The sequence below is a fragment of the Phyllostomus hastatus genome, unplaced genomic scaffold (genome assembly GCF_019186645.2).
Source record: "Phyllostomus hastatus isolate PE091 unplaced genomic scaffold, TTU_PhHast_1.1 phas_contig_402, whole genome shotgun sequence".
NCBI lineage: Eukaryota > Metazoa > Chordata > Mammalia > Chiroptera > Phyllostomidae > Phyllostomus > Phyllostomus hastatus.
In genome coordinates, this window is record NW_025333873.1 from 14,774,107 (window position 1) to 14,788,315 (window position 14,209).

At 50.9% G+C, this 14,209-nt stretch overlaps 1 protein-coding gene across 1 annotated transcript in view; it reads left to right on the forward strand.

Moving 5' to 3' along the window:
* Positions 1-14,209, forward strand: part of ADAM17 (ADAM metallopeptidase domain 17) — a 38,834-nt gene that overhangs the window by 11,033 nt on the left and 13,592 nt on the right. The window contains exons 3-8 of the mRNA XM_045844656.1: positions 2,417-2,547; positions 3,468-3,556; positions 7,217-7,385; positions 8,617-8,750; positions 10,398-10,487; positions 12,274-12,387. Coding sequence (XP_045700612.1) covers positions 2,417-2,547; positions 3,468-3,556; positions 7,217-7,385; positions 8,617-8,750; positions 10,398-10,487; positions 12,274-12,387 — 727 coding nt within the window. The remainder of the gene's footprint in view (positions 1-2,416; positions 2,548-3,467; positions 3,557-7,216; positions 7,386-8,616; positions 8,751-10,397; positions 10,488-12,273; positions 12,388-14,209) is intronic.

Below are 14,209 nucleotides of genomic sequence, written 5' to 3' on the forward strand. Positions count from 1 at the left end.
ACATACGATATTATATAGTTTCAGGTGTATAAGGGTGTCTTGGGAAGTTGCATTTTTAAAGATTTGTAAATTTTATAATTCGTCTGTCAGGATTCTTAACATTGTTTATTGCTTATTCTAAAATTCATACTGATGGTTCTTTTGAAAAAGTAGATAGGTATTCGAGAGATGTCAGTAATATATTTATAGATCATTTAAAATAAATATGAGGTACAAACTTCCAGTTATATAAAGTAAAGAAGTTCTGGGATATAATCTACAGCATGGTGATTATAGTTAATGATAATACTGTATTGTATATTTGAAAGTTGCTAAGAGAACATATCTTAAAAGTTCTTATCACAAGAAAAACAATTTGAAACTATGGTGACAAATATCAATGAGACTTACTGTGATGATCATTTTGTGATATATACAAAAAGTAAAATGTTAATGCATACAGATTAGCACCAACGTGTAGTTACTGTAAATCCTTAAAAGTCAGAAAGATAATGAACATGCTAAAAGAAGTCTGTAAGTACATGACTTCACATAATTTTGGGGGGATAGAGTAAAATACAAATTCTGACTAACATTCTGTTGGCGCCTTTATAACTGAAAGGTAAAGATTAGACCAGAGGTATCAAAGTCATTGTCACTGGGGCCTCGTCAGCCCCACGGTTGCCCTCACGGGGCCGAGCGTAGTTCCAGGACTGTGCAAAGGTAACTGCTCCTTACCGGCTAAGCCAGAGCCCGGGGCTTCCCCCAGGCAGAAACAAGGCGCTGGGCCGGATGAAGCAAGGCGGAGGGCGGCCCATGGGCCTGTGTTTGCCACCTGTGGATGTGATACTCAAAAAACAGGAATTTTACCATCACTTGGCCCTAATCTTTACAACAGAGCAGATTATTAAGTGTTGCAAAGGAAGAGTCCAATTCCAGTGATTTTTCTGGACAAAACATTAAGTAAAAGTAATATTGAAACCCCTGGAGAGCACTACAAGTAACTAACAGGACATTTTTACTAGGGGTGCCTTTCAAAGCTCTCGGCATAGCCGGAGGGGGAAGTCCTACCTGCGAATGCAGGGGAGGGTATGTTTGAGGGTGGCAGGAGAAAGCCTTCCAAAGTTTTCTGAAATGATGTTCCGTTGTCTCCTTCCCTGTGACCATGAAAACACACAAGCGAACTAAAATTACCTCGTTATGCTGAGAAACGTTAAAAATATTCATTGCCATGGAGACCGTCTCAGTCTAGGTACTTCCAGGCAGCTCAGACTTGTGCGGACCCATGGGGAAGTAACGTCTCACATTTTCAGCCCCACAGCAAAGCCAGTTCCTGTGGCCGAGACGGAAAGTGTGCCCGCCTTTATCTCTGGAGTTCATGGGCACGCCGAGAGGGCTCTGTGAATGATCATCGAAAACTTCTCGCCCACCATGCCCAGTTTGTTTTTGGAGATTTTGTTTATTTATTTTTAGAGAGGGGGAAGGGAAGGAGAAAGTGAAGGGGGAGAAACATCCATGTGTGGTTGCCTCTCACACGTCCCCGCCCTGGGGACCTGGCCTGCAACCCAGGCATGCGCCCTGACCGGGAATCGAACCAGTGACCCTTTGGTTCACAGGCCTGCGCTCAATCCACTGAGCCACACCAGCGAGGCCCATGCCCAGTTTTTAGTGAGGTCTGAAACTCACAGAAAACAAAAGAATATTGAGCCAACTAAAGGGCTATAGTGGTATTTTAATGTCTCTTTTGCTTTTTGCCTTGTGTTTATTTTTCTTACGGGATTGTGGATTAATTTTTTTCAAGATAAGTTTTCTTTAGAAGGAGAAAAAAACCCAAGTGCTTCTAAATACGGAAGAGTAGCATTTATTAACTTTGCACAGCAGTAAGATCAGACTGATGGCCAGAGGCACACAGTGCAGGCGTCTGAACGAACTGAGGCAACTGTCCTGCTCCGTTATAACTCTGGTCAGTTCTCGCCGTTGACCAGCCGTGTGACCTCGAGTGCGTTGAGTAACCTCCGGGCTGCAGTGTTTACCCTGCAAGGTGGAGATGAGATAAACAGAGCGTCTGGTGTTGCGTAAGCGTTCAGTAAATAGCAACTAGTAATGCCAGTTTCTAAGTTTTTGAGACAAGCAGGACTCCGACTTACACTGTGTGCATGTGTGTGTTTCTGTATCCTTCGGGGTCTCCGGGAAAGACGAATGCCTAAGCTGTGTGAACCCTTTTCCCCCAGTTCTAGTTGCTCTTGGTCTGCCGGGTTCTCACAACGGAAGACGTCAGCCTCTTCGTTTTACAGGAGATACAGTGCTCGACGTGCCCAGTGAAACTGCAGTTAAAGTTGCACGTCAGCTTTTTTTTTTAAAAGAAAGTTTAACTGAGTGAAAACGAGGCTTCCCTTTTGTGTTCCTAGAATAACATCCAGATACATCCCTTCTGCAGGCATTTTAAATTGTACTTGACATCGAGCACTGAACGCTTCTCCCGGAATTTCAAAGTCGTGGTGGTGGACGGCAAAGAGGAAAGCGAGTACAGCGTCCGGTGGCAGGACTTCTTCAGCGGGCACGTGGTCGGTGAGTGTGCGGCCTGCTCGCCGGCCGTGGTGTCCGGGTTGGGGCCCGGGTCTCAATGGGCCGTCTGTTCGTTTCCAGGAGGAGGGAGCAGGGCTGTCGGAGAGCCGACACGCTCTTTGTTTCCCGCCGGCTGTCTGGGTTTGGGGGCAGAGGCGCCCCAACCGGATGACGTGGGTGCCTCCGGCCTGCCGGCCGCTTTCACGGCCACAGTGGGCATCCTCTCCGGGGACAAGAGTTTAACCTCTTTCCTCCAGAAAAGGACTGCAGACGTCCTTCTGAGATTTTAAACAGGGGCGCTGGGAGAGAAGACACTTGACTTTATGATCCTGTTATGTATTACTGAAGAAACTGTATCAAGCTGGTAATTGTGGTTTACTTGTGGAACTTTCTACAATAAAAAAAAGGCATTAAAATTGTCATGTGGCATGCTGTAATTTAATTGCTTATGTAAAACAGGCTTGCTGTGCCAAATTTTATGTTCATCTGCATCACAAAATGTTTTTTAAAGAAAAGTCAGTTCACTTACAAAAATAATAAATAAGTAAATACTTATTTGCTCTGTCCAAAAAATGGTGTCCAATAGTAGAGTTCAAGACCTCTGTTCCCTGTTAGTTCTCTCTTACCCCCGAATAGGCAGTGATTCCAGAAGGAAGTCTACACATTGGCTTGTTTTGTTCTAAAACAGATAGGTTCAGGTCATTCTCATGCGAAGCTGGAGGCACGGAGATGGGTTTCAGATGCCGGAGCGAGGCCCCCGTGGAGGGGACTCTGGCCGGTCCGGGCCCCCCCAGCGGCAGGGCAGGCCTCCGCGCGGGCTCGCTCACGCTGACGAAGGGCCCCGTGGGTTTGTAACGGCAGCTGTGCGTAGTTTAGTTTTTGATGCAAATTGTTTTAATAATGAAAGATCTTTTTCTCCCAAGGGGAGCCCAACTCTCGGGTTCTGGCCCACATTGGGGACGATGACGTCACCATACGGATCAACACGGACGCGGCGGAGTACAACGTAGAGGTGGGCCTGCGCGTGCACTTCTTCAGCGTGCACTACGCTTCCGTTGTTCTTTCTCGTCAAATGTATTGGAGTAACACTGGCTAATAACACGAATCTCAGGTGCACAGCGTTGTATTATAATGTGACATCTCTGCTCCCTTGGGTGCTCACCCCCGGAGTCTGGTCTCCTCCCGTCACCGTGGACCGGACCCCCTGGGCCTCGCCTGTCCGTCTGTCCGCCCCCGCCCTCCCTCTCTCCGGTAGCCACCTTTCTGTCGTCTGTGTGAGTTCGTCTTCTGTCTGTTTGGCTTCTTCGTTTGTTGCTTTTTATTTCATATCCCACACGTGAGTGAAGTCAGGTGGTTCTCGTCATTTTCCGTGTGACTGACTTCACTTACATATCTCTGATTTTTAAAAAGTGATTTCTCAGTTCTAAGAAGACAAAGGCCTGTAATATTTAATTTCCTTCTTGTATTTGGAGTATTTTAACCAGAGAAGTGGATGATTCTTCTTTAAAAAGAAGATAATATTTTTTTACAAACAGCTGAGAAACTGTCATAAGATGCACCCTGTATTTTCTTTTTTTCATTCTCACCCGAGGACGTGCTGTTGGTTTTGGAGAGAAGGGGAGGGAGGGAGGGAGGGGGAGAAACACTGACATGGGAGAGAAACGTCAGTCTGCTGCCTCCCGCACACGCCCTCATGGGGGACCGAACCCGTGACCTGGACACGGGCCCTGACCGAGAATCGAGCGAATGACCTTTCGGTGTGCAGGACGATGCCCCACCCAGCTGAGCCACACCAGCAGGGTGACACGCACCCTGTGCTTCTGAGTACTGTGACTGAATAAAAGTCACGTGGGCTGTACAAGAGGAAGAGAAAATTTCCCTTGTGACTCATTTTTTCCTTATTCTTTCTTTAGTAATCCTACTATAGGTGTAAACATTCTCATGGGTAAAGGCGAAGTCTTATTTGTCCGTTTCCCCTAATTTTCTGGATGCTCTGGAAATGCAGGGCCAGGAAAGGGTGGTGATGGTTTACACTCTGGGAGGTGAAAGGAGGGGACCGTGGGGAACTCGGGCCCTGGCCGCTCTCTCGTGAGCGTTCTGGCTGGGGAAACCGAGACTGTCCCGGTCGCATTTGGGCAGGCACACAGCCATGAGCCAGGCCCCAGCCTGGAAAATGGGCCAGCCCGAAAAAGCAGATTTGTGGGCCGAAGTGATTCCATGTCTCTAGGAAAATAAAAGAACTCTGGGCAGTGGCGACGGCACCAACACACGGCAACTGTGGCAGTGTCTGCTGTGGTGAAGGCTTCCCGTGCACGTGAGCGCTGGCGGTCAGTGCGCAGCCGCACAGTCTGTCCTCGAGTCTCCGCCGTCGCTCTCCGGTCCAGCCGGAGTTCTCGCCTCTCGCCTCTCACCTGGTTATCCAGCAGGTGGTTTTCCCCAGCAACTTAACTAGTAATGGTGATAATAGGATTTGCTTCTAGTAGTAGAGGTAGTTAACTACCTTTGTTTTGACATCTTAATATTTTACATTATCTTCAAAATAGGTGTTATCACTGCTTTACCCAGTGAGAAAAGCTGTACTCAGATAAAGTACTTGTCCAAGGCAGTGGCGTGGGGTACCGCAGAGGTTTGAACCCGGGCGTCTCTGATCCCAAAGCCTGCTGTCTTTCTCTGTGTTGGGCGGGCTGGATTATAAAACCGTTCATGTGAATTCAGAAATGTTTGTACCAGCATACAAAAAAGAGTCTCTTCCTCTCTCTGTAGGCCGGGTGAAGCTGGTTAGTTAGCCCTGAGGCTCCGTGACCATTGTTTCTTAAATCTGCCTCGTACGTGGGTCAAGAAGGAAGGGCATACCCGTGTGCACTTCACAGCTGTGTCGAGATGCAGCTCACACACTGTGCACTGGGCCCATTCACAGTACATAATTCAGTGGTTTTTAGTGTGTTCACAGAGTTGTGCAGTTATCACCGCGACCAATTCTGGAACATTCAATCACCCCCAAAAGAAACCTCTTACCCCTTAGCAGCCCGCCAGCCTTTCCCCCCAGTTCCCCTGGCCCTGAGCAACCACCGATCCAGTGCTCTCCCTCCAGGGTTGCCTGGGCGTCTCATGTGACCGGAGTCACACGGTATGTGCTGTGCCGTGACTGGCTTCTTCCACTTGGAATGTGTTCGGTTCCGTTCACGTTGTAGCTCGTGTCAGAGCTTCACTTCTCTGGCTACCAAATAAGACCCCCTGTGCGGGCACACCCACCGCGTTCTGCTTGTTCACTCTCCAGGGGGACATCTGAGTTGCTTTCATCACTTTTCGACTGCTGTGAGTGGTGGTGTGATCTCTTGTGGGGCAGTTTCTGTTTGAGCACATGTTTCCATCTCTCTTGGGCGTGAACCAGGAGCGGGGCCGCTGGGCCGTGGGGCGGCGCTGCTCTCCGGAGGGGCTGCGCTTCGCCCTCGCACCGTTTCCCACGAGGCACGCCGTGCAGCTCGCCGTGCGCTCTCACCGGCAGTGCGCGAGCCTGCGGTGTGTCCACACTCTCGCCCGCCCCCGTTACCGGGTGTGCTTTCGGTTATCGCCTTCCTGGTGTGTGTGAAGTAGTGTTTTCTTGAGATTTTAGTTCCGTTTCCAGATGGATGTGGATGCACAGATGCGTGTGTGTGTGTTTATACAAATTTTATATCTTTTTTGTGCATTTCTCCCAGGCCGTTCAGCTCTGATGAGAGCAGTCCATACAGAAAGGAACTTGGTTTTAAATTACTATTTTGCCATGTTTGATGGGCATTTTGTTTTTGCCCAAATTTTTGAGGCAGAAACCAGTAGCCAAACATGGGTGCGCATCGTACACGGGAGCACATTCTGCATGGCAGAACACGGGGGCAGAGAGACCCCGTGGACGTGGGCAACCTCTCGAGTGTGTCAGTTCTGATTTACCGCGGCCTTACAGTCTTGTCAGTGAGGTTTTTGAAAAACTGCTTTCCATGGAACTGATAAATTCTAGGCATATTGTTACAAGCTTTTGGTCTTCTCTCACAAAAATGTGCCTGTTCTTCCCTGGACGTAAAAAGATGTTAAGGGAGCTGGAATGAAGAAGCCCGAGAACCGAAACCTGGTCTGACTTGTGTGGCGGCTGCGTGTCTGTCCCCTGGAACAGTGCCAGTGGATGGGAAAGGGGGGGCTTGCTCCCTTCCGGGCCTCCGGAAAGACTTCATAACTTCTGCAGCACGGTGCCCCTCTTCATGGACAGATAACGTCAAAGACTGAATAGCCCATGTATTTATTTACCAGCATGGAAACGCTGTGATGAGAATTGGAATGGTGTATTTTTGATAAAACGACTTGTCATTTTAATAACCTGGAAATGAATGTTACCTAAAAACAAGGAAGGGACCCTGGCTGGAGTGGCTCAGTTGGTTGGAGCGTCATCCGGCACACCGAAAGGTTGCGGATTCGGTTCCTGGTCAGGGCACATGCCCTGGGGCGGGGGTTCGGGCTCTGCTCAGGGCCGGTGCGGGAGGCAGCAATCGATGTTTCTCTCCTCCCCCGCCCCTCTCTCTGAGATCAATAGGCATGTCCTTTGGTGGGTTTTTAAAAAAAAAAAAAAACGCAAGGAAGGATGTAAGAATTTAATGTTCAGAAGTTTTTATATTTTCTGTCTTAATTACTCTTTCTATTTCAGCCACTTTGGAGACTAATTAATGATACTAAAGACAAGAGAATGCTGGTTTATAAATCCGAAGATATCAAGAATGTTTCGAGGTTCCAGTCTTCAAAAGTGTGCGGGTACATAAAGGCGGAAGATGAAGATCTGCTCCCGGAAGGGCTGATAGACAGGGAGCCCCGTGATGGTAGGACTTAGGAAACATTTTTCGAATGAAAAACAAGCGTTTCGGCTGTCTTCAGTGGGGTGATGATTAATTGATTAAACAAATGTTTATCAAGTTGAAGGTAGTTGTTTTCAGAAATGTTAAAGTTAATCCTTTTGCCTATAAGAAGTGAAAACACTAGAAAACAGTGGTGACAGTAAAGACTGGACCTAAAGAAAGATTGGGGAACGGGGAATTAGGCAATCTGAGGGAGCCCGGCTGGTGTGTCTGAGTGGGCTGAGGGCCAGGTGCCCAGTAGGGGGCGCGTGAGAGGCACCTGATGGGTGTTCCTCTCCCCCGCTCTCTCCCTTCCTTTCCCTCTGTAAAGTTAAATAAATAAAATTTTTAGAAAATTCTGAGGGAAATATTCTTTATTTGCAGGTATTTAAAAAATGACAAAATAATACTGTTGTAAAACAGCCTTTAGATAAGTTTATAAAGAAGTTGGTAACGAGAGTTCTCTGTTGTGTAGAGAGAAGGAGGTGATCAGTTTGGGACAGATCCATTTAGTCGTTTGAAAACAACCATCTTGGAGAAACAGTCTACTCCTCATTTTTGAAAACCTTAGAAAATATTACTAGAATTTTGTATGTAAATAAATTATTTTTTTTAAAAAGATTTTATTTATTTTCCAAGACAGGGGAAGGGAGGGAGGGAGAGAAACATCAATGTGTGGTTGCCTTTTGCGCGCCCCCTACTGGGGACCTGGCCCACGACCCAGGCATGTGCCCTGACTGGGAATTGAACTAGCGACCCTTTAGTTCGCAGGCAGCACTCAGTCCACTGAGCCACACCAGCCAGGGCTTAGTATGTAAATAAATTCTTAAATAGTTTGATTATTTGATAAGAAAAACAACCTGTTAACACAAACTAATTTTTAATGTGTGATTACCTTGACATTTCTACTTATTTCCAGAATAAGGTGAAAGCTTCAGAGCCCAGCAGTAAATAGGTGACTGCTTCACTTCTGAGTGCTCTTTAAAGTCGCCTCCTTTTAAAAATTACAGAGACACCTTTCCTTGGTTTTGAATTCTACAATTTTAAAACCTCGTACTACTTTCCTGTTTTCCTCCAAATTGTTTTTTTTTGTTCAAGATATCTAAGCTCAGGTAATGTTTGTTTCAAAAACATGCTAGACCGAAAGGGTTACTGTAAAACACCCCTTGTTCTGATGCGTTTCGATGTAACGGTGCGTGCCGATGATCCACACCAGGGCACGCCCCTCGGGCGAAGAGGAGGGCCGAGCCGCACCCCCTGAAGAACACATGCAAACTGCTGGTGGTGGCCGACCACCGCTTCTACCGGCACATGGGCCGCGGGGAGGAGAGCACCACCACCAACTACCTGGTGAGTGCCGCGAGGCCTGCCGCGGCCGGGCACGCACGGAGGCCGGGGCTGCTCCCGACGCCGTGGTGGTTTGTGAAAGACTCGAGGGCTGCCCTCTGAGGTTCTGACGTGACCGCGTAGAGAGTCTGCGTTTGAAGTTTGGAAAGTCTGTTTTCCCTCTGAACTGTTGCTTCCTGCGCATCAGCCTTGTTGTGCGCTTCCGGTGTAGGCCTCTCCCCCTAGAAGTGGGCTCTGTGGAAGCACCCCGCTGCGACGGCGGCGGTCTCCTTGGCCACGCGTGCGAGCGTGTGCTCCAGGGTGGCGAAGGTGTCTGCGCCAGCCGGCGTGCCTTAGTTGTGCGCGTTGCAGAGAAGGCGGTCTGGTCTGAGTCGTGACGCCGCCGACTGTTGGACTCTGGCGAAACCGATGGGACTCTCGGGGTCGGAACCCACTGTAGGGCTGAGACGTGCAGGGAAGGTGCTGGAAGTGTCGACGTGGGGTTTTCAGGCATTTACTGAGCAGTTTGAAAAGTCACGGGGTCGGGCTTCATTGACCTCTCTTCCCAGTGTGACCTCACCGGTCCTAGCTGGGCCCTGGCCGCGGGCTGTTCAGGGAACGAGAGAAGGCAGCGATTCGTGGACCGAGAGCCCGGCGCAGTGAAGGCTGCTTTCTCGCCGCCTCGCTGCTCCCGTCCCGGTTCTGTTGGCTTGTGCCTCCTGTGCCCTCTCCCCCGCGCCGTGAAAGAGCCCATTGTCAGGGCAGTGGGAGCGGCGTGCGACGTCATGGTGGTTCCCGCTCCTCCGTGAGAGAGGGCTTTCTCGGAAAAGTTTCTGAATGGCGCTTTGTCTCAAGGGGCTCCTCTTAATTTACTTCTTTGTTCGTTACACCAGGAATATGAATATAGTGAGAGGTTTATTCTTAAAATCCGTGTTTCTCAGTCTTACAGTCGCTGTAAGCAAGCAGCAGTTTCCTGCCTGTAACGTGCTTCACGGTCGTCTGAGCCGCCCTCACCCGCTCCGTTCGGAGCAGTAGGAAGTGATCTGGGAGGGGGAGGAGGCCGGGAAGGAGCGTTCTGTTCTTAGGTAGTGCGGGCCGCCCTTGGCTGCTGCACTGACCCTCTGTACCCACCGTCCCCCTTCCCCAGTCCGCGTGCAGGAGGAAGCGGGGTGGCCCCTCCTGCCCCGGTGTCCTCGTCACGGGCCTCGGAGCTGCGCTCTGCCCGGTGGGGCCGGGGCAGGGTTGGCGGTGCCAGGCGCGGGGCGTGCCGAGGGCTGGAGTGAATGAAGACGGAGTACTTCTTAGAAGGGAATGTTTTAGTTAGATTGATGGACTGCTAACTCTCGTTTCTGTGGTTGACTGGAACGGCAGTTTTTAAAAAGCCCGTTACTCGGCGCTTCGGCTCAGTACACATCTGATTGCTTGGGTCTGGAACACGGTGCACCGCTGTTTCATTCTGCTAGCAGCGTGGTTTGGGGCTGGGAGTAATTTCTCTGTCAGTGGTGTCAGCGATAAAAGTAACACCTTCGTGCTAGTTGTTGCGATTGGTGGAAACTTTTATAATGGCATTTTCTCTAAACTGACTTCTCTCTCCATGCGGGAATCGTTACATTGGGAAGAGCAGTAAAGATGTGCATTTTCTCTCTCCCCCCCCCCCCGCCCCCCCCACAGATAGAGCTGATCGACAGGGTGGACGACATCTACCGGAACACTTCCTGGGACAACGCGGGCTTCCGAGGCTACGGGGTGCAGATAGAGCAGGTATGGGCCCGCCCGCGAGTGCTCACGTCACTCGTGAGTGTGCGACGTCAGTGCCCGTCACTGACGCCCGTCCCCCACAGCTTGTCTTCAGATGGGATCACAAACGAACACCCTCAAGTGCCAGTAATCCTCGTTTGGTGTTACATGGTGCTTTGGGTGTTATTTATAGATGATGATGTTTTCTGTTCTTAAGCTTCTTTTAGGCAGAAGGCTTTTTGCTGCTGTGATCTCTCCTTTCTCTGAGTTCACGGCCTTTTATCCTCCACCTTGCGTTCTGTGTCTTTTTTTATTATTATTTTTAAAGATTTTATTTATTTATTTTTAGAGAGGGAAGGGAAGGAGATAGAGCGAGAGAAACATCAGTGTGCGGTTGCTGGGGGTTATGGCCTGCAACCCAGGCATGTGCCCTGACTGGGAATCGAACCTGAGACACTTTGGTTCGCAGCCCGAGCTCAATACACTGAGCTACGCCAGCCAGGGCGCGTTCTTTGTCTTTGATTGGGCGGTCTGTCTGTCTGTCTCTGTCGCTGGAGTCCCGGCACCTGGCCTCGGGTCCCTAGTCGGGGACGCTGCTGAGAACTGCTGTGCGCACTGCAGGGCACGTGTACACACAGGACCATGGGCCTCCTCTCCCCGCAGCTCCTGATTTAATAGCATGTGTCCAGCCGTGATGTATTAATGTCATCATTCTGTCTCATGTAAAAGTTGTTCCAAATTCATAAGACTGATTAAAAAGACTGTTTTGAAATTGGGTGTTGCTTTGGACAGACACTTTGATATGGAGACTATGGAAATTACTATTTCTACTTTTTTCCTAGGTTCTTTGTACTAAATTAACCCTATTACAGGTTCTGTAGATAGAATTTAGATACTTTTTTAAAAAGTGTGAAATTATACTCATTCTTATAAATGTTAAACTCTTACAGTACTTGCATAAAACTAAGAATTATTTTCCCTTGTCCATTCTTTTGCTTGCACTTTCCTTTTTAAGTTACTGTTTGAATAGGTCACACACACGTGGTACAAAAGCCAGGGAAGCTGCCCACTATGACACATTCTTCCCCAGAGGCGCCCGTGTCCCCGGTGCCGTGTGTGTTTCTAGAGACACTTGGTGCCTGTACGGCGCCTGCGTGCACCCCCACACTGACAGGGCGCCGTCCTCCCGGGTCGAGCTTCCCCGCCCCACGAACACGTTCGAGGCTCTCCCGGCACGGCGCCTGTCGGGCTGCCTCGCTGGTTTAAAACAGCAGCAACGTGTTTGGGTTTTTTGGGATCAATAAATAAAACTTCCTGCTGCAGAACAGGGGTGTCGAACTCTGTTTCACCGGGGGCCACATCACCCTTGCAGTTGCCTTCGAAGGGCTGAAATAACCTTAGGACTGTATAAACGTAACTCCTCCTTAACAGTTAAGGGACTGAAATCACATTCAGCCCTTCGTCCTGACACGCACCTCGTCACCCTCGTCGCCCTGTGCCTCCGCCTCCTGGACTGTGGTTGCAGGGAATATTTTCAACTAAGTTGTCTTTTCAGCTGAAAACAGAGGCCGTGAAAATTTGAGAGTACATTTATAAATTTATGAGTCATTCATCGGCATGTTTTCCTTATATGCTTCTCCCGTTCTTAAACATTGAGTACCTAGAGCTGAAGAATTCTGTGGAGTTCTGGCTGTGAAACACATTTTTCTCCAGGGTCGTAGTCTTTTTCGAACATCTAAAACAATGCGGTATACGGAGTTTGTGACTTCCTTCCTGAAGTGTTCTAAGCATACTGTCTCCTTAAGTATAGATTCGAATTCTCAAGTCTCCGCAAGAGGTGAAACCTGGTGAGCGGCACTACAACATGGCCAAAAGTTACCCGAACGAGGAGAAGGACGCGTGGGACGTGAAGATGTTGCTCGAGGTAGGTCGTGGGGCCCTGGGTTCTCGGGACGCCGTGACACCCGGGCGGGTCCTGCAGGCGGGCCGTGTCTGCGCTGCCAAAGGGGCGCGTGGCAGAAAGTGCGTGGGAGCCGGGGCAGTCACCTTGTCCCCGGCAGCGGGGCCAGTGGCGGTGGGGGGGGGGGGGTTGCAGAAAGGCTGTGCACACGGAGGCACCCCCAAGCAGCGCTGCCGCCGCCTGCCAGCTCTGCACGCCCAGTGGGTGGTGACGGGGCCTCAGAAGGTCGGCGCGTGCCCAGCGTGGACGTTTTCTGCGCCGTTTTGCCCGTTCGGTCTCCCTGAAGCTTTGCAGGGAGTCTCTCAGGCCCGCGATGATCGGGCGGTGTGGGGGTAGAGTAGGCGGCAGGAGTGTGATGGGGGCTCTGGGAGTTCTGTGGAAGAACGGGAGGTGTCTGTGTTTCCGTCCGGGGATCGGTCTGAAGGTCGTGATCCAGACCACTCTGGGCCTCGGCAAAACTCGGCTCGGCCTGTCCGACGCCGGGCTCTGCGTGTGCTGCTGCTTCGTGGCGCGGCCTGTGGGGCGGCGGGGTCCGTCTGCCGGGGGTCGATAACCTGTCAGGCTCCTCTCGGTGCTCTAACCACCACCGCAGACTCAGCAGCTGGAGGCAGCCCTTCAGTTCCCCAGCAGCGTGCACGGGCAGTCCCGGCACCGGGTGGCTCACCAGGGTTCCCGGGTGGGAGTCTCGCGAGGCAGAAGTCCCGTGCTCAGGGTTTGAGTGGCATTCCGGCAGTGTGGCCGACTCCTCACCCGGGGTGAGACCCCTGGAGCGCCCTGTCTGTGTGGTGCGCCCATGTGCCTTGTCCGGTGTGACCTGCGGGTGACCCGACCCCAGAGGCAGGTTGGGGCAGCGCCGCCGGCCTTCCCCCGAGACGCAGCACGTGCTCCCGGCTGCTGGGATGGCCAGCAGCCAAAAGGGCCACGGGCTGGGGGCCGAGAGGACACACCGTCACCGTCTGGTAGTTCCGGAGGCTGGAGGCCTGAGGTCACGGGGCTGGCCGGGTTGGTTTCTTCTGAGGTCTGTCTCTCGGGCCGGCAGAGGCCATCCTCCCCCTCTGTCCTCGCGCGGTCGTCCCTCTGTCTGTCTGTCCCTCACCCGCTCTCGGGAGGGCGCCCGTCAGGTTGGACAGGGCCCGCCCATAGGACCTCATTCCGCCTCAGTTACCCCCTGAAAGGCCTCATTGTCAAGTGCAGCGACAGACATTCTGAGGTGCCGATGGTTCAGACTTGAATGAATGGGGGGGGCACAGCTCAGCCTGTAACAACAAGGTCAGGTGAGTTGTCCTCGGAGAGTCCTGCAGCTGTGACTGACGGCCAGAGTGCCCTGGCCCCGGGGACAGCCAACCGTCGCCCCTGTCGGCCTGTCTGCGGGGGCGGGGGTGGGGGAGCCCTTGGCTCGGCAGGCGCTCTGCCGATCTCCCCTCGCAGGCTCCCAGCGGGTCCCCAGGGGCCGCCCCTGAGCCGCCGAGCCGTCAGAACCCCCGTGGCCAGAGTGGGGTCTCCTGGCCACACCACGTCTCTCAGTCAGGCCTTTCCTACCGCTCAGTTAAGCATTTTAAAAATCAAGGTCTTTTTAAATTGGAGGCCACAGGTGGTTTTAGCAGAGGTTTTTGAAGTAATATGTAGAGCGCTTTTAAGGAAAAAAAAAATATCCTCCCAAAGCACCAGTGCTGACTTACATGTCTTTTAATCTTAATTTTAGTACCATAAAACTATCTACATGCTTTCTTATAAGTCTATATTTACAACTCCCATACATTGTACAACCAAAGCAAACTTCAAAGAA